Source organism: Dacryopinax primogenitus, assembly GCF_000292625.1.
Source record: "Dacryopinax primogenitus strain DJM-731 SS1 chromosome Unknown DACRYscaffold_1, whole genome shotgun sequence".
NCBI classification, from domain to species: Eukaryota; Fungi; Basidiomycota; class Dacrymycetes; order Dacrymycetales; family Dacrymycetaceae; genus Dacryopinax; species Dacryopinax primogenitus.
In genome coordinates this window covers 1,057,175-1,074,330 of record NW_024467198.1, presented here as the reverse complement: position 1 = coordinate 1,074,330, position 17,156 = coordinate 1,057,175, and the positions used below count along the sequence as shown (strand labels likewise).

General features: G+C 54.0%; 7 protein-coding genes across 7 annotated transcripts; 3 read left to right on the top strand and 4 right to left on the bottom strand.

Annotated features, from left to right (window-relative positions):
• The first annotated feature begins 265 nt into the window (after positions 1 to 265).
• On the top strand, positions 266 to 6,689 carry DACRYDRAFT_19523 (uncharacterized protein). Its single transcript, XM_040771550.1, has 6 exons — positions 266 to 288; positions 340 to 703; positions 758 to 3,760; positions 3,811 to 4,151; positions 4,200 to 5,693; positions 5,744 to 6,689. The coding sequence occupies exons 2-6, from the start codon at positions 348 to 350 to the stop codon at positions 6,478 to 6,480; spliced, it is 5,931 nt and encodes a 1,976-aa protein (XP_040633203.1). The 5' UTR covers positions 266 to 288; positions 340 to 347; the 3' UTR covers positions 6,481 to 6,689.
• Positions 6,690 to 7,260: 571 nt separating this feature from the next.
• DACRYDRAFT_19522 (uncharacterized protein) lies at positions 7,261 to 8,773 on the top strand. The gene is made up of 3 exons (XM_040771549.1): positions 7,261 to 7,442; positions 7,505 to 7,939; positions 7,989 to 8,773. The coding sequence occupies exons 1-3, from the start codon at positions 7,371 to 7,373 to the stop codon at positions 8,649 to 8,651; spliced, it is 1,170 nt and encodes a 389-aa protein (XP_040633202.1). The 5' UTR covers positions 7,261 to 7,370; the 3' UTR covers positions 8,652 to 8,773.
• Positions 8,774 to 8,939: 166 nt separating this feature from the next.
• DACRYDRAFT_103255 (uncharacterized protein) lies at positions 8,940 to 9,836 on the bottom strand (the record flags this gene model as incomplete). The annotated part of the gene is made up of 1 exon (XM_040767732.1): positions 8,940 to 9,836. The coding sequence occupies one exon, from the start codon at positions 9,834 to 9,836 to the stop codon at positions 8,940 to 8,942; it is 897 nt and encodes a 298-aa protein (XP_040633201.1).
• Positions 9,837 to 9,859: 23 nt separating this feature from the next.
• Positions 9,860 to 10,801, bottom strand: DACRYDRAFT_73701 (uncharacterized protein; the record flags this gene model as incomplete). The annotated part of the gene is made up of 4 exons (XM_040776019.1): positions 10,650 to 10,801; positions 10,515 to 10,605; positions 10,446 to 10,466; positions 9,860 to 10,396 (listed from the first exon to the last, which is right to left on the bottom strand). The coding sequence occupies exons 1-4, from the start codon at positions 10,676 to 10,678 to the stop codon at positions 9,860 to 9,862; spliced, it is 678 nt and encodes a 225-aa protein (XP_040633200.1). The 5' UTR covers positions 10,679 to 10,801.
• Positions 10,802 to 11,421: 620 nt separating this feature from the next.
• Positions 11,422 to 13,413, top strand: DACRYDRAFT_13009 (glucoamylase; the record flags this gene model as incomplete). Its single annotated transcript, XM_040770957.1, has 5 exons — positions 11,422 to 11,661; positions 11,710 to 12,492; positions 12,545 to 12,843; positions 12,901 to 13,305; positions 13,359 to 13,413. The coding sequence occupies 5 exons, from the start codon at positions 11,422 to 11,424 to the stop codon at positions 13,411 to 13,413; spliced, it is 1,782 nt and encodes a 593-aa protein (XP_040633199.1).
• Positions 13,414 to 13,819: 406 nt separating this feature from the next.
• Positions 13,820 to 15,813, bottom strand: DACRYDRAFT_113030 (uncharacterized protein; the record flags this gene model as incomplete). Its single annotated transcript, XM_040769549.1, has 5 exons — positions 13,820 to 14,698; positions 14,755 to 15,275; positions 15,331 to 15,402; positions 15,457 to 15,607; positions 15,679 to 15,813. The coding sequence occupies 5 exons, from the start codon at positions 15,811 to 15,813 to the stop codon at positions 13,820 to 13,822; spliced, it is 1,758 nt and encodes a 585-aa protein (XP_040633198.1).
• Positions 15,814 to 15,954: 141 nt separating this feature from the next.
• On the bottom strand, positions 15,955 to 16,850 carry DACRYDRAFT_103251 (uncharacterized protein; the record flags this gene model as incomplete). The annotated part of the gene is made up of 2 exons (XM_040767731.1): positions 15,955 to 16,595; positions 16,649 to 16,850. 2 exons carry the CDS (start codon positions 16,848 to 16,850, stop codon positions 15,955 to 15,957), a joined length of 843 nt encoding a protein of 280 aa, XP_040633197.1.
• Between the last annotated feature and the right edge of the window lie 306 nt (positions 16,851 to 17,156).

Genomic DNA, 17,156 nt, shown 5'->3' with positions numbered 1-17,156 from the left:
TATCGATCGGAACGCGTCGTTCAGCCGGGAGCAAAAACACTTGAAGCGGAGAGGGGACAGCGTGCGGCCGTGCTGGCCAACACATACGACCCGACCGAACTGCCTCACCCTCCTGCGACCGTTGTAGACAGCATCTTGCACGCTCCCTTATTCCTATACCACTCAGGCCCTTGTATCATTACCACCAAGCGCCCTTACTGCCCTCCTTTTTCTGTAGACCGTCGCAATCGGCTCCAGCACCTTGTGCGCCTTTTGTGCCCAAGCGACTTTTGTATCGCACCTTGGATTGTACATACGTCAGCGATCTTTCCTCGACCCGCACGCTCACTCTAGCTGTAGGAGCCACAATGTCCATATCCAAGGATGGCCTTTCGTTAAGAGATCTCACCGAACTCGTCTCCTCCACCTCATCGAGCAAGGTCTACCCATCCGAAGATGCGGTCGTACACGCTCTGCATACGCGATTCCGCGCCGACTTCCCCTATACAAACCTCGGATCATCGTCACTTATTGTCGTTAATCCCTTCAAGGCCCTAGCGAGCTCGAGCGATGCGACTGCAAAGGCCTATGAGGAGAAGTCGTACAACAATACGGATGTGCAGGTGGACCAGAACCAGGTGCTCCAGCCCCATATGTATGACATGGCGGCAAGGATGTACTTGATGATGAGAAGGCGAGATGAGTCCCAGAGCGTTGTCTTCAGGTACGCTAGGCAGATCAGTCCTTCTCACTCATCTTCAACTCATGGTCTTTTCAGGGGAATCACAGGTTCTGGGAAGTCGTTCGGTAGCAAGCTCCTCCTCAGACAGCTATTACGGCTGTCCGCTCGAACAAAGAAGGAATTACGGACAGTTGAACACATATTGGCCCTTGAAACCGTTCTCGATGCCTTTGGATGCTCGAAGACTATCAACAATCCCTCTGCTACCCGCTTCGGAAAGTACTTGGAATTGCACTTCGGCGAGAACGGACGTGTATCAGGAGCACAGGTTCTCACATTCGGATTGGACAAGTCCCGCCTCCTTCGGTTGACCCATGATGAACGGACCTATCACGTCTTCTATCAGCTCATTGCCGGCGCCACGCCGGAAGAGCGAGACAGTCTGAACATCGAGGATCCATCATCATATGCCTTGCTCGCTTCCTCAGGTTGTTATCGCCTCCCAAGCGGTCCCTTCAGCGACGATGCTATTGCGATGGAAGACCTGCGCGCCGCTATGACATCGCTCGGCTTCAAGGCAAAACATACATCGGCCATTTTCTCTCTCCTCATTGCTATCCTCCTCCTCGGCAACTTGCATTTCCACGACAACGGATCGAAGGAAGCTAATTACGAATCTGCGAGACTTGCTAATCCGGCTGTTCTGGATCAAGTTGCCCACCTCCTCGGTGTCTTTCCAGAAGAACTCGAGCAAGTTCTCACAAACAAAACGAATTATATTCGCAAAGAGTTATATACTGTCCTTCTCACCGTCGATGCGGCTGCGCATCAACGCGATCGCTTGGTGGCGGATTTATACTCCATCCTTTTCGCGTATGTTGTTGAGACATCCAACCAAAAGGTGGCATCTTCCCCAGACGGCCGCAACCCTCATACGCAAATCGTCCTCCTCGACACGCCAGGCTACCAGAGTCGGACACCAACCGGCTCCATCAGTTCTGCTGGACCCGGACCCAACCCCCTTATCTCCGTCAATGGCCAAAACAGCTTCGACGAGTTCTGCGTTAACTTCACCAACGAAGTCGTACAGTCTTACGTCCTGCGCCGTGCCTTCGACGATACTATGGGCTACAACGCAGAGATCACGGCGGATGAGATTGCGCTGCCATCCATCGCAACGATGGACAACGGCGCCTGCATTGAGATGTTCCGTGGTGTTGTTAACGTCGATGTGCCCCAAAGGAAGCCGGGCGGTATGCTTGCAGTTTTGGCGAAAGAGTGTTCCAACGTCAGCAGAGGCAAAGCTAGCGAACACCCAGATGAGGAACTCCTGCAGGAGCTCATCAACAAATTCGGGGTACATGGATCATTTGTCACCCATCCGGGACCGACGTCGCAGCCATCTGACCGCATGCTCTTCGGTATCAATCATTACTCTGGCATGTGCACCTACGACGTCAGCAGCTTCGTCGAGCGCGAGAGGGACCTTGTTGACTCCTCGATCGTGATGCTGCTGCGACGCTCGAACAACCCCTTCGTGGCCAAGCTTGTTTGTGGGCCAAGTCTAGCCACAGAAGTGCACCCAACCGATGCAGACATTGTTGTGCAAGCACAAGTCTCCTCCAGACCTCTGCGGGCACCCACATCCATCTTAGATGCATCTGGAAATTTGCCGGAAGAACCGGATCCTAAAAACGTCCTTGATCCTCAAAAGCCCTGCCCTGTAACGACTCAGCTCAACTACACGCTCTCCGAGCTGCTGCAGAGCCTCGACCGGACGCGTTTATGGAACTTCTACTGCATTCGTCCAAATGACTCTTGCTCACCAAATTCGTTTGATAAGCGTCGGGTCCGATCTCAGGTGCGCAGCATGCTCCTGGCAGATCTCATCGCGAGAAAGACGCCGGAGTACGTGGCAGATTATGACCAGGAAGAGTTCTGTAATCGCTATATGCCAACGGCCGGTGGCTCTATCGAAGAGAGGATCAGCGCTTGCGCTCGACGCAACGTCTGGACTGAAGGGGTTGACTATGCCGTTGGACGTAGCCGGGTCTGGCTCGCATACGGTGCCTGGAAGATGATAGAAGACGCCGTCCGTGCGATGGAGGCCGATCCCGACAAGGGTGATACTACCGTTGAAGACGACCAGAGCGCTGCGGGGACACATCAAGATCCATTCCGTGAACGGCAGAGGACGGAGTCTGGCTGGAGATACGATGGAAGCACAGATCAGCTTCTGGCTTCTCGGCCGTCTATGGGTGCGCCTCGAGCACCTCCACCAGCTGCCCAATATGGCCAAGGCGGAATCAACACACCTGTTTTCCAGAATTCGGACGTAGATTGGGCCAAGCCGCCACCCACGCCTGAGATGTCTCCTCTTCCTGAGAAGCAAGAATTCGATGGCATGATCGTTAATCAAGTCGGTAGCCATGTGGAAGAGGTGCCTACCACCCGAGGAAGGCGCAATTGGGTCCGATTCGTGTGGGTCGTGACGTTTTTCGTACCCGATTTCTTGCTGTCGTACCTCGGTGGGATGAAGCGCGCTGATGTTCGGCTGGCATGGCGTGAAAAGGTTACTATTTTCCTGCTGATTATCTTCATGTGCGGCCTTGTCCTCTTCTACATCATTGTTTTCGGCATTCTACTTTGCCCCGGCTACAACAAGGCATGGAATCCTCGGGAATTGCTCCAGCACACCGCGACGAACAATTATTGGGTTGCGGTCCGTGGGAACGTTTATGACCTCACCAATTTCTATCGTTCCCAGCATAGCGACATTTTGAACGAGCCTGTGACCCAGGATGTAATGATGGAAGTTGCTGGCACAGACGTATCTGAATACTTCCCGGTGCCGCTCAATACAGCTTGTTCAGGTCTCATCACCGGTGCAATACCAGTCTTAGCCTGGGCGAACTTCACTCCTGTCACATCCACCGCTGTACATTGGACCGGTTCGAGTCAGCCTGCCCAGAATACGAAGTTGGACGACCCCAATTGGTACTCTGACAGGTTCCTACCGTTCTTGACCGATTTCTACAAGGGACCCTTAGTTTATGATCCAAATCAGGACATCCAACAAGGGGCGACCAATGATGGCAAGTAAGTGACGTTGTGAATAGTATTTTCTTGCCAGAGTTAACGCGTACCAGGTTCTGGGCGATCGTCAATAATAACGTGTACGATTTGTCGGATTATTTCTTTACGATCCAGCAAAACTCTGCCGCGAGCGGGGCGGGCGTGCCAAATTATGCATTCTTAGACTCGGATCTTACTGATCTTTTCAAGCAACAGCCCGGCCAGGACATAAGTAGCGGTTTCAACAAGGTTATGGCTAGTCTCAGCGCCAGCGATCAGACGGCCCAACTAGATTGTCTTAACAATGCTTTCTATGTTGGCCAGACAGACTTCCGCTTGACGGCCCGGTGCCAAGTCCAGAACTACCTGCTTCTTACCGCTTCGAGTATCATCATGGCCACCATGTTGGCAAAATGTGAGCACATTATGCTGTGGTCAACTTACTGAGACTGACGTCTTGCAGTCCTGGCTGCTTTGCAGCTTGGTGGCAAGCGACAACCAGAGATGCCTGAAAAATTTGTGCTATGCCAAGTTCCTTGTTACACGGAAGGAGAAGAGTCACTTCGCAGAACAATTGATTCCCTGGCTGCCCTTAACTACGATGACAAGCGCAAGCTCCTCTTCATCATATGTGACGGAAACATCATTGGAAGAGGCAATGATCGGACGACTCCCCGCATCGTGCTGGATATTCTGGGTGTAGATCCGAAGATCGACCCGGAACCGCAGTTGTTCAAGTCCGTGGGTGAAGGCTCCAAGCAATTCAATTATGCGAAAGTCTATTCCGGCCTGTACGAATTCGCTGGACACGTCGTTCCATACATGGTGGTTGCCAAAGTCGGCAAACCAAGTGAAAGAAGCAAGCCGGGCAACCGAGGCAAGCGGGACTCACAAGTCCTCTTGATGCGCTTCCTCAATCGAGTCCATTTCGACGCACCAATGTGTCCACTGGAACTGGAGATGGCACATCAGTTGAGAAATGTCGTTGGCGTGGATCCTTATTTCTACGAATATGTTTTCATGGTCGATGCCGATACTTCAGTGACCAAGGATTCCCTTAGCCGCCTCGTCGCTTCCGCTGCAGATGACTCGCGCATCATGGGCATTTGTGGAGAAACCAAGCTGCACAATGAGGAGGGTTCCTGGTGGACCATGATCCAAGTATATGAGTACTACATTTCTCACCACTTGGCGAAGGCTTTCGAATCGTTGTTTGGTTCCGTCACCTGTTTGCCCGGTTGCTTCAGCTTGTACCGTGTTCGCACCGCCGACAAGGGCAAGCCAATCCTTATCTCGCATCGTATTCTCGACGACTATTCAGAAGGTGTTGTTGATACCCTGCACAAGAAGAACCTGTTGTCGCTCGGAGAAGATCGTTACCTCACGACCCTCCTAATGAAGCACTTCCCAGTCTTCAGGATGAAATTCGCGCCAGACGCAATAGCTCACACCGTCGCACCGGATACCTGGGCAATCCTGCTGTCGCAGCGTCGTCGTTGGATCAACTCGACGGTCCATAATCTGGCCGAGTTGGTGTTCCTTCCCGAGCTCTGCGGATTCTGCTGCTTCTCTATGCGATTTGTCGTCTTCCTCGATCTGCTGTCTACACTCATTTTACCTGCCACCGTGGTCTATTTGGTCTACCTTATTGTAACCGTGGCAACCGGCCAGGCTCCGATTCCGATCATTTCCTTGGCGATGATTGCAGCAGTCTACGGTCTCCAGGCTATCATCTTCCTGCTCAAACGAGAATTTATGTTGATCGGATGGATGGTCATCTACATTCTGGCCTACCCTGTGTACAGCTTCTTCCTTCCGCTGTACTCATTCTGGTACATGGACGATTTCAGTTGGGGGAACACTAGGGTTGTTGTCGGTGAGGGCGCCAATAAGAAGGTCATGGTCGGAGACGACGAAAAATTCGACGATTCGATGATCCCGCTCAAGAAATTCTCAGGTGAGTATCCCAACTTAGACCCGGACTCTTATGCTGATTTCCTGCTATAGAGTACACGGCAGAGAACTGGGATACCAGCTCACATCATTCTGCCGAGACAGGGATTGCCAAGTCTAAGGTCGGTGCGCAATCCCAAGTCGGCGGCACAGTCAAAGCCTATCAGCAGTCATCCGTGTCTGGTGACTTCTATCGAGACACTAACGCTGCTATGACTCCCTCCGCCTCGCAGGTGAACCTGGTTCCGCCACGTATGCGGACAACGTCGACCTTCTCGCAGCTGACGCAGAACGCACCACCCCAGCTGCCGCAGCTTTTCCCTATGCACACCGGCCCTGGGTCGGTTATCGGCTCGGAACATGGTTCCGGTATCGGCTTTGGATATGGAGCAGCAGCCTTCCCGTCGTCCATGTACATGCCGACTGCGCCAAGAAACAGCGTCATGACGAACCTCAACAATTTTGGGGGAGGAAGTCCTTCGGTCTTTGGCGCAGGTCCGTCCATGTCGATGCTTGGTGGACCCCTGAGCGGGCCTCGACCCATGTCGACCTTCTCCATGGCAACCACTGCCAATCCATTCGCATCTAGCCCAGGAATGGTTGAACCGAACCCGAACCCCTCAGACGAACAGCTGCTGGACGTTCTGCGGTCGTACCTCGCCACGCAGGATCTGATGACAGTGACGAAGAAGACGGCGAGGGATGCAGTTGCGGCGCATTTCCCGCAGGCGGATCTCGCACCGCGCAAGGACTTTTTGAACCAGTCGATCGACCAGTTGCTGACTACATGAACTCTTTCCCTGAACGTTAGACATTTTCTCACGCGTATTGAACTCCTACAAGGACTATCTGGCATAGGCTTCTCCGTCCTCCGAACTATCGAACTAGAACCCCGTAGTAGCTTCTTAGGAAGCCGTAGCGTAACGTCTCCTTTTTCTTACCGTCTTGTTGACTCTTTGCAATCCCCTCGAACTCGGTCTCTCCGCATGCAATCTGTAATCTGGCCTCAATGCATTCTTTTGTTATTTGTTTCTCACGTGCACCACTTGTGGCCCTCGTTCAACACTTTCCGTGAAACACTACAACCCGTCTGATCCGCCTGATGAGGCTGACACATTAGGGACTGTGTGCTTTCGAATGATCACTGCGCTGGCCAGCGGAAAGAGCGGTGCAATGTATAGGATCAAGGCTAGAGATAGGGGCAAGGTGGGGGAGGCTGAACATGTGAGCGGCTTGTGTGACGCACCGAGCCGAGCCGGTGCCAGCTAGCCTAGGATTGGCTGACACGGGATTCCGGGTTTTGCACGTCGAAGGATAGTCATAACTCGCAGTAAAGAAATGTTTTTATAAACTAGGGGAAGATGAGTCGGACAGTACTGTACTAGTAGCAATCGGGTAATATTTTCCGGGAAACGGCGCAGTAAATCTATGTTCCACGGTAGGTCGTCATCCGCAACAACGCCCACGGGTTCACGGCTCACGCGAGCACCGTATATGGCGGCTCTACCCGGCATTGACCCATTCGGGGAGGGGGAACAGCCCATCGCTACAGGCGGCTGAATAGGTAGCACCTTCTCTGCTTTCTGTTTCTCTCTTCCCTCTCTCTTCATATTGCATCTAGCTTTCTGGGTGAGAGAACAGCAGCATAGCACCGTAGACCAGTTTGGAATCAGTAAGCATCATGGCACCTCCCGTATTCATCTACGTCGGTGGAGTAATCATCGCAATCGGAGCAGCATACGCGCTTAAACAGGTCAGTTAATCATCTCTGCATTCCGATGCCAAAATCACTGAACCCAATATTAATGCCAACAGTTCATCTACGAACCCTACGTTGCCCCGCAACTCGAGAAATGGGCTCAGGCTTTCATCGAATCCCGCCGCCGGGCAAAGGAGGAACAGCGTGAACGCCGGATGCACGCGCCTATGATGGCTATGCGCTCCGGTGCACCGGTGGGGACGTCATACGACTATGTCCGGCTTGATGGGGAAGAGAACGAGCTACGCCGTGCTGGGTCTGCCAAGGCCCGCGAGTGGAGTGCGCACAATAGAGCAGAGGAAGAAGCACCAGTGCCTATCGAGTTGGAGAAGTTTGCCGCAGGAGAGAAGAATCGTTTATCCTGGAGTGAGAGGGAGCTGCCCCCCAATATGCCCCTTCCTGCACTTCCGAACGCTCCGGGGCTGAGAAAGCGTGCGGGCGGGAGCAGGCCGACCAGCAGGCCACAGAGTTTTGTTGAGATCACCGAAGTCGTACGTCCTTACCACGTACGCCTGGAAATCAGCTAACGACGGCTCCCAGCCCGGGTTGCCCGTGTCGGCCTACATCCCCCTCACCCCGCAGACGACGCATATAGCGTCTCCCAAGCCCGACTTCCGGCAGACCTTCTCCGCTCCTCCAGCTCTCCCCGCTCCGGCCCCCTCTCAGCCTGCGCTCCTCTCACCACCGATGTCAGCCACCTCTCCTCCGCCGGTGCAGCGTATCCTCAGCCCTCCTCAGGCGCGGGAGTACCCCCAGCCTCTGCATGGGACGATCGAGGACCTCACCTCCCCGCTCGTAGGGGACTCCCTTATCCACCTCGTGGTCCAATCCCAGCCCGGCCAAGCCCCAGAATCCGTCTTCGCGCGTAGCCCCAGCCCTTTCCTACAGCCAGGCACGCCCTCCCTCAGCCATAGGTCGTACCAGTCCTCCCCTTACCCCTCCCGCCCACCGAGCGCACTCTCATCCGTCTTCTCCCCTCCGGGCAGTGCGCTCTCCCTCCCTTCCCCCCTGGCGCGCACCCCGAGCTGGACGGCGCTTTCCCGCGCCTCGTCGGCTATGGGAGGGGAGGACGAGGTGCTCAGCCAGAGCAGTAGGAGTGTGACTGATGAGGAGACTGGGAGTGAACTGGGGAGCGAGATCGGCAGTGTGTGGGATACGATTAGCAGGCGGAGCGCTTTGAGCGAGCAGTATGTCCGGATGTGAGCAGCTGTCTGGTAAGGACAGGTCCGGCCAGGAATGTACGTTTTTGCGGTTTGCACACTTGTAAACTCCCCATCTTCCACTGTTGTACACTCATTGAACCCTGGACGCAGTCTCCACACGAGCGGGCTGACGTCCATCTGTACCCATTTCTCTGTCTTTGAATTAAGAATGAATAAGCATTGGTTAAGATATTTGTGTGTTGGTATGGTGGACTGCTCAAGACTAGGAAGTGAAGGATAAAGTGGAAAGAAGGAATACGGTATGTGTATGCGGGTATGCACCCCAGTTCTACGACCTCTTCATCTGTCTAACGCGTGCAAGCTCCCGCCTCACCTCCCCCAGGTCCTCGCTGACTCTCGCACACCCCCGCTCGATCTCCAGGTCTGCACGCTCCAGGAAGTCTAGCAGGTTGCGGATTTGGGCTGGGGTGAGCCGTGGCATGGGGGGATGATGCGAGAGCTGGGCGGGTGGAACGAGTCCCGTGGGGTTGGGGCTGGACGGGGAAATGGGAGGATAAGTCTTCCCTGTGGTTGGGCTGGCTGATGGACGGGTAATCTGGGTGGGTCGAGGAGGGAAGACGGCAAGAGGTGAGAAAGGTGCCGACAGCTGAAGGTGCAGCGGCGAGGAGACCTTTGGCTGTCCGCGAGCAACAGGAGAGACGGGCAAGTCCTGCTCCATCCGGTACGGCTGAGAGATACGCTGGCGCTGAAGATTGGGCTGCGGGGTCTGTGTAAGCGCCGTACGGTGCATCGGATTCGGGCTGCGGTCGCCTCGAGCGTCATGCGAGCGTCCTCTCTGCTGATCCTCGCGGTTCTCCAGACACAGAGGCGGAGGTAATAGCACGGGAGAGCGGAGCGCCCCAGCTCTTGGTGTACCCAACCACGCCGCAGGGTCTGAGACGGCCACTCTAGTCTGCACAGGGTTTCCGGAACGGCTAGGAGGGTTGGGGGTGTGAGTCGGAGGGGTAAGCTGCAGTGGCGATAGCGAGAGAGATACCGAAGGAAGATACAAATGCTGTAAGTCCGGGAGGCGGGGAGTGACCAGTCGGGGAGGGGTACGGGGTGTGCGAGGTGTCGTCGTCCGTGGTCGTTCTAGATCACACGCATATACCCAGGCCAGAGGTGGGAAAGTCCTCTGTCGGTGCTGTCGCTGATCGAAAGTCAATCTCCAAGTCGTTGACTGCATGAGACTGTCTCACCCTCGGCAGGTCAAAGCTTCGCTTTCCCCTTCCTTCCGTTCTCCCCCTTCTCCATCGTCAAATACCACTTCCTCCCTACCCTCTCCTCCTCTCTCAATCCCAGCCCTTTCAAAACGTGTCCAATCCTGTCTCCCATCTCCCTTTGCCCTTCAGCCTCAACATCAAACTCCGCCTTCCTCCCGTATCCCACTTCCGCTGCTCGGATAAGGATAGCAGCCGTAAGCCCGAAAACGGGTTTGATTCCTTCCCCTTCCCTTCCCGTGAGGAACCTGTGTAGCCTCACTGGGCCGGAAGAGGGATCCGACGCCCAGAGAACGTCTTTGAGCGTGTGATATTCACCTGCGTTGCTGAAAGGTGCCGACTGGGAGAGGAAAGCGAGCAGGGGATGAGCGAAGAGCCGAGCTACTTCGGGCGTGTTGAGGATCGGACGTAGGGCACGGGAGGTGATTAGCACTATTACTGGCGTCACGAGCAGGTTGTTGGCTGAAAGAAAAGGGGGCAGTGTGCAGAGGTGTGGGACGAGGAGGGGGTCTTGCGGAAGTCCAATCTGCGCGCATGGAGTGAGGAGAAGCTCTGTGTGAACGGAGAAAGCACACTTCTTCAAAAGCTTCACGTCGCTACAAAGTAGATGAGACGTATAAAGCAGAAGAAAACGAGGGACATACAGCCGTCTCCTCCGCCGATCGGTCCTTCTTATCCGCCTTCCCACCTGGGAGAGCTGTATCCCCTGGAAAGCTCTTCAACGCCATACTCCGCCTACTTGATTAGTCCTATCCTTCTTGAAAGAAGAAGGGGCGCACTGTGTCAACAAGACGTACAAGTCGCCCATCCTTCCCACGAATAGGGCGATGAGGACGGCTGATCGGTACGCTCTGGGCACGTGGGGCGGAGGGGGACGTTCGTAACGTGCTAAATTGCGAAGACATCTGCTGCTGTGAGAGTTGGAAGGGGGGGAAGAAGGGATACTGACTGCCTTGAGAGAGGAGTAAGAGGGACGATGGTTGCTTCACCTCCTGACCGAGGTCTCGTACTGCGTGAGAGGGAAGTCATGCTGCAAGGGGGTTGAGCTTACGTTGCTTGCGTGACGTACAAAGAAGGGCCGTATAACTTCACGTGATCTACCACGGAAGTTCGTGTGATGATCCGTCCCTTGCTCTTTCTCTCCTGACCTCCGCCTAATCATGATGGAAGAGTCGTGTGCCCCTAACCTGAACGTCATGGCTCAATGTTATAATACAAGTCATGTGTCTGTTCTGCTCAACTTTACCTTTCTCCTGTTCACGCTCTGGTCGCTGCTCGTTGTTCCCTGTTCTATTTGGTGCTCCTTGAAAGTCTTGCGGTCGGCGGTTGTGTTGCGTCACATTCCATTGTTGCATTCTACCGACCGCACACTCACGCTACACGACGCACGCTACTCATTGCTTCTGGTGCACGCATCCCAACAACCCTCCTTGTGGTCCATCTGGAAATTCACGTACAAGAATCACTCACGATTATTAATACCCCGCAAAGATGTACATCCCCATCCCCATCCCTCACCCTGCGCCCGCCTCCTTCAGCTCACTACTAGCGATGCTCCCCTTCCTCCCCCTCCTCACCTTCCTCCTACCTTCTCTATCCCTTCCCTCCTCCTACACACTCGACATCCCCACATTCATCACCACTGAGTCTCCTATTGCCCTCTCCGGCTTGCTCGCCAACATCGGTCCCTCAGGTTTGAAAGCCGAGGGGGCAGCGAGCGGCGTCGTCATCGCCAGCCCTTCTACTGAGAACCCAAACTATGACTATACCTGGATCAGGGATGCTTCGCTTGTACGTCCCCTTCCTCCCACATGCACACTCACTCACCTACTCGTGCAGGTGAGCAAACTCCTTGTCGACCGCTATACCCAAGGCAGGGATCCCTCGCTGCAGGGGATAATCGACGACTGGGTCAGTGCCATGGGTATCCTACAGCAAGTGCCTAACCCATCGGGGAACGTCAGCACCGGTGGTCTGGGAGAGCCAAAGTTCAACCCGGATCTGACTGCGTTCACCGGCGCATGGGGAAGGCCGCAAAGGGACGGTCCTGCTCTTCGCGCAATCTCTATGCTCACGTACGCTACCTACCTCCTCGGCCAGGGGAATACGAGCTACGTACGGAACACGCTCTGGCCCATGATCACCCTCGACCTGGGGTATGTGGCGCAGAACTGGAACATGACGGGCTTTGACCTGTGGGAAGAACAAGACGGGTCGAGTTTCTTCACCCTGCTCAGTCAGGCGAGGGCGTTACATCAGGCTGCTCCTTTAGCTCAGACATACGAGGACGCGAGTACGGCGCAGATGTGGGAGCAGCAGGCGGGGAACATCCTCTGCTTCTTGCAGTCCTTCTGGACCGGGAACTACGCGTTGGCGAATATCAACCTACCCTCTTCCCGCTCTGGACTGGATACGAACACGGTACTAGCCTCGATACACGCCTTTGATATTGCAGCTGGGTGCGATAGTAACACCTTCCAGCCCTGTTCTGACAAGGCGCTTGCAAACCATAAAGCCGTTGTGGACTCTTTCCGCTCTCTGTACTCTTTGAACAGCCAGTACGGGCCCGATCAGTCTGTGGCGGTAGGGAGGTACAAAGAGGATGTGTATTACAACGGGAACGTGAGCCGCTCAATTTCAATTTTCTCGTTTGCTGTGGGCTGATTGCGTACAGCCATGGTACCTTACCACCCTGGCCTGTGCAGAACAACTCTACTCCTCGCTCCAGACCTGGACATCCCAAGGGTACCTAACGGTCACCCCCCTCTCTCAGCCTTTCTTCGCCCAGTTCCTCCCTTCCATCTCCTCCGGCACCTACGCCTCCTCTAACGAGACGTATACCCAGCTGGTGCAAGGCGTGCAGGGGATGGCAGACGGCTTCGTCTCCATTGTACAGCAGTATCTCCCCTCAGACGGAGGCCTGAGCGAGCAATTCCATAAATCCTCGGGTACTCCCACCTCCGCTGGTGATCTGTGAGTCCCTCACCCATCCCCCATCCAAAGGAACACTGCTAACTTCCTCCCGCGTAGCACCTGGTCATACGCCTCCTTCCTCTCCATGGCCGACTCACGAGCGTCCCTCCCCCCCTCCTCCTGGGGCGCCCAAACCCTCTCCCTCCCCTCCGTCTGTCAGCCCGGCCCCCAACCCCCACAAGTCCAGATAACATTCGTCGAATCCGCCACAACCCAATACGGGGAGAACATCTACCTCACAGGGTCGATCCCCCAACTAGCTGACTGGAGCACCACGGCCGCTCTCCCTCTTGGCGCGGCGAACTACCCCGATTGGAGTGTGACTGTTCAAGTACCGGTCGGGGAGAGCTTCCAGTATAAGTTTATTAGGATATATAATGGTCAAGTGACGTGGGAGAGTGATCCTAATAGGCAGTACACGGCGCCAGAGAGTGAGGAAGTGACGGTTGATGATACATGGCGGTGAGCGCAGGCCGTTTGTTTGTAGCTGTTGCCGTTCTTCGTGACACGAATAGGGCAAGCAACGTACAGTACGGTACTGTAGCATTAGCACGCACGCATGACGTATAGCTTTAGTGTCAAGAGTTGTATTTATTCTCCGTTCTACATCGAAATCCCGAACAAGGAATGACATAGTCTCGATCTGGCCCCTCCAACTCACGAAGCCCTACGCTCCACCAAGGACTACAGAGGAACTCCCTCATCTCCTGGATGCATATGTGTGCACATATCTTCATCCCTTCCCTTGCGCAGATGAAATCTCAAACTTCCCGCCTAGGAGAGGGCTCGAACCCCCTCGTCGGCCATCGGAGCAGAAACCCATCTTCCTGCATACCGGTCCGAGTTGTCTGCTCTTAGCGCGCACGTTCCCGCCGCAAGTTCTCTTTGAAGCTTCTCACTCAGGGCGCAGCTACGCGCAGTCCCTTCCCAGCCATGTGCGCTGCGCATATCCAGCTGCTCGTATTGACACAAGGCTTCAAATCTCGTGACGGAGCAGCTCCAACATGGCGAGGTCATTCGCCTGAGTTATGAATCCGCCATTTTTCACTCCCTCGGGCCAAAATATTTCCCGATTCAAGTTCGGTGGCCATCGTGGTACGCCTTCCCTTCCTGCCATGTCCCAGTCTATGAACATAAACCCGCCCGAGTCTGGAAGCATTAGATTCGGCGTACGTAAGTCTCCGAACACGTATCCTGCTCGGTGTAAGAGCACTAGGCCTTCTTCGGTCTTGGATATAATATTCTGGACACTTTTCGGGGAGGGTTGGTGGTCTGTAAGATAGTCGTACAGCGTGGAACCTTGGATAAAGCTCATTACGACTTGGAATAGTCCTCCAGGAATACGTTCGAAATAGAGCACGGGGGGTGCCAAACCGGCATTGGCCAGGATTCGGTGCGCTTCAGCACTGTATGACGCGGTGAACTTGACCACGACAGGCTGGCCGTCAAGTTCAGCTTCGAATATGTGCCTCGAGGCTGGATAACCTTCGAGCGCTCCTTTGTACGTCAAGTGCTTGCCGCCAACTTTTGTGTGACATGGCAAGTACGGATTATCGTTTTGGGACGACACACTGTGCCCGTCGGGTGAATGCTGACCTGTAGGCTTGGTTGGAGGCAGTTTCAGATGCTTGTAGTGCTCGTGCAGTGTATGAAGTAGACGTCGAATGCATGCAAAGATGTGACAGATGCGCCTGATGGACTGTGGGCAATCCGATCCACGCTGTAACGTGATGTAATCTGTCAAAGGTTCGACTACCGTTGCATCCAGGTGGACCATGGCGGATATCTGGATGTAGGGGCCAACAACTGAAAGCAGCACAGAAGGGCAACAGGATACCATCCTAACGAGTGCCATCTATGTAAAATCAGAATCGATATGGCCTCAATGCTCAAGATTGTATAACAACGTACCCTCTCCTCCGCCCAATCTTTCTCCATTGTTAACTGTGCTTGAAGACCAGCATCGGACTCGCCCGATGCAAGCTCGTTGTCCCACTCGACCGCTGCTGTGATTATCTGATACGGATAGGACGAGAAACAAGGTGCAATAATAGAGCCGGTCCCAGTCGCACCGGTGGCCAGCTTGATCTGGACTAGCATCCCACCAAGAAGCTTGTCCATCGGTGGCTCCATAGCGTTCCTCCGTCCCTGTTCAGTCTCGTAGAAATTGACCGAGGCACCCATGAGCTTGTCCGCTTCGTGCAACTCTTCGGCACTGAATTCCTCTGGTAGTGAGTGGGAAGGACGCGCCAGCTCCTCGAGAAATTGACCGAATCCCTCGAAGTATAGAGTTGTGGAAGGGCCAATCTTGTCCGCTGGGCGGCCGTTAAGCACAGCAAAATCCTTTTTCTGTCGACTCATGAAAATAGATGGCTGAGCAGAAACAGATGGAGGTGGGGCGTTGCGAATAAATTGAAGTAGAGGTTCTTGTACTGCAAGGTGTGTTCAATTCAGAAGGTCAGAAAAGATAATACTGGGACGGCTCACTGTGATGAGATGTTCGCCTCTTTTGGCCCTTCCTACCAGAAACCGAGGAGCTTGTCTCGGTGTGTTTTCGCTCTGAAAACAGGTAAACACATTAGCCCAATGTTCCTTAGAATAGTCATAGCTCACTTATTGGTGTCAGAGCAAGAACATAGTGCACACAATCTTCCGGGGTAGTCGTAATAGGCTCGAAGGTTTTCAACCTCGACCTTACGAATATAGCATCCCGCTTCCGCTCATCCAACAATTCGTCTTGATTACGTATGTAAAGATTTGCAACCTGGAGTTGTATCATTCATAAAGCCACATAGATTACGATCACAGCCAGACTTGCATTATACAGACTCAGACGCGGGAGGGCCAATCCCCTTTCCCCCAGGTTTGCTTCCCTAATGCTTTCAGGTCGAAAGCGATCTTGAGACCTGTGACATCATACGCTGTGATATTATCGAGATCCTCAACGAAGACGAATGCTTCTTTTGCCATACTCTGTGTTTGATGAAGCTTAAGGTCAATTGAATGACAGAATGCTTGTACTAATACTGACAATATTAATGCGGAGGCAAACTTGTTTACCTCCATCGGGAGGAAATGCGTTGTTTGTACTGTATTATTTAATATTACAAGTTATGCACCAACAGGAATATGATCGTCGAATCCGAACAAAGCCTCCAGTCTAATCAACTTCGATTTTGCCTGTGCGAGCTCTCCTGTGACCCCCCCCCCCCTGTTGTTCCAAAATGGGTGATTAGGCACCTCGGCCATGGACAACAACATGGAAAACCAATGGAGGTCCGTAGCCCAGTGAATAATAGTTGGGAGCAGTTCATGGAAGTTCTCGTGCACGTGTTCCGGCCACTTGCTACCCTTGGGCCTCAAGAGATTCTCGAGAAAGGCTTTCTTCTCTCGGGCAATTTGCGCCCACATGTCTTGACCACCACGCCGGAACGCCTTGAAAAACTTTGATCCATGGAGGTGCTTCTTCGTCATTGCGCTCACCATGACCCAGAACAGCGATTCTTTGTCGTCCACCGGTTCATGGCTGCTGTCATGAGACTCAAGTAGTCGCATAGACATATATGCTGGCGTTCCTGTTCGGTGCCGGGCAGTAGCTCCCATTGGCTCCCCTGCTTCGTTCACTTCAGCTGCCAAATCCCAATCAAGCAGCACGCCTCTCGCCTTTCCCTTTTCATCCCGATACCAACCGATATTATTGAACGATATATCGCGATGCAGGAGGCGGGCCTCAAGGTAAGCATGGGTATGGCCTGATGATCTCACGTAAGTATTTCAGTTCAGTGAGGTGCAGCATGAGACTCACAGCGCCCGATATCTCTGATAATGGATAACAGATCATCCGCAGAGGTAACCTCAGAAAGTGTCTGGTATCGCGTCATGACAAACACTCTCATCTCGCGCACGCCAGCTTCGACGTTGGGCTTGGATTTGGAGCGGAGGACAAGTTCGAGGAAGTCGGGCATTTCGATAGTACTATGGGCGAAGACCGCTGGGACCATGTCCATAATGTCGGCGTACTGTCGGAGTCGAGCGATGAATTCGACCTCCGATTTCCTGGTCTTCGGGGGAAAGCAGACCTTCACCACGACGTCTTCCGATGCATATCGCGTGCGATAGACCGTTGTGCCACGTCCCACTAAGGAGCACTGCTTGTGTATGCAAACGCCGAGCGGTAATGCGGAAGAGATCTGTGCTGGGGATCTCGTCCAAACGGTTCGAGAGTGATCGGATCGAATGTGAGAGTGGGTTGACCGTCGGCGTCGATTGTATTTTTTATAGCGGTGTTCATCCCCAGCTGTGACGGAGAGGCG

Excerpts from the sequence above, each read along its gene's own strand:
- DACRYDRAFT_19523 (XM_040771550.1), top strand. The coding sequence starts at position 348 with ATGTCCATATCCAAGGATGGCCTTTCGTTAAGAGATCTCACCGAACTC. Across the intron at positions 4,152-4,199 it reads GGCCACCATGTTGGCAAAAT|TCCTGGCTGCTTTGCAGCTT; the intron begins GTGAGCACATTA and ends GACGTCTTGCAG. Across the intron at positions 5,694-5,743 it reads CCCGCTCAAGAAATTCTCAG|AGTACACGGCAGAGAACTGG; the intron begins GTGAGTATCCCA and ends TTCCTGCTATAG.
- DACRYDRAFT_19522 (XM_040771549.1), top strand. The coding sequence starts at position 7,371 with ATGGCACCTCCCGTATTCATCTACGTCGGTGGAGTAATCATCGCAATC. Across the intron at positions 7,443-7,504 it reads CAGCATACGCGCTTAAACAG|TTCATCTACGAACCCTACGT; the intron begins GTCAGTTAATCA and ends TAATGCCAACAG. Across the intron at positions 7,940-7,988 it reads TTGTTGAGATCACCGAAGTC|CCCGGGTTGCCCGTGTCGGC; the intron begins GTACGTCCTTAC and ends GACGGCTCCCAG.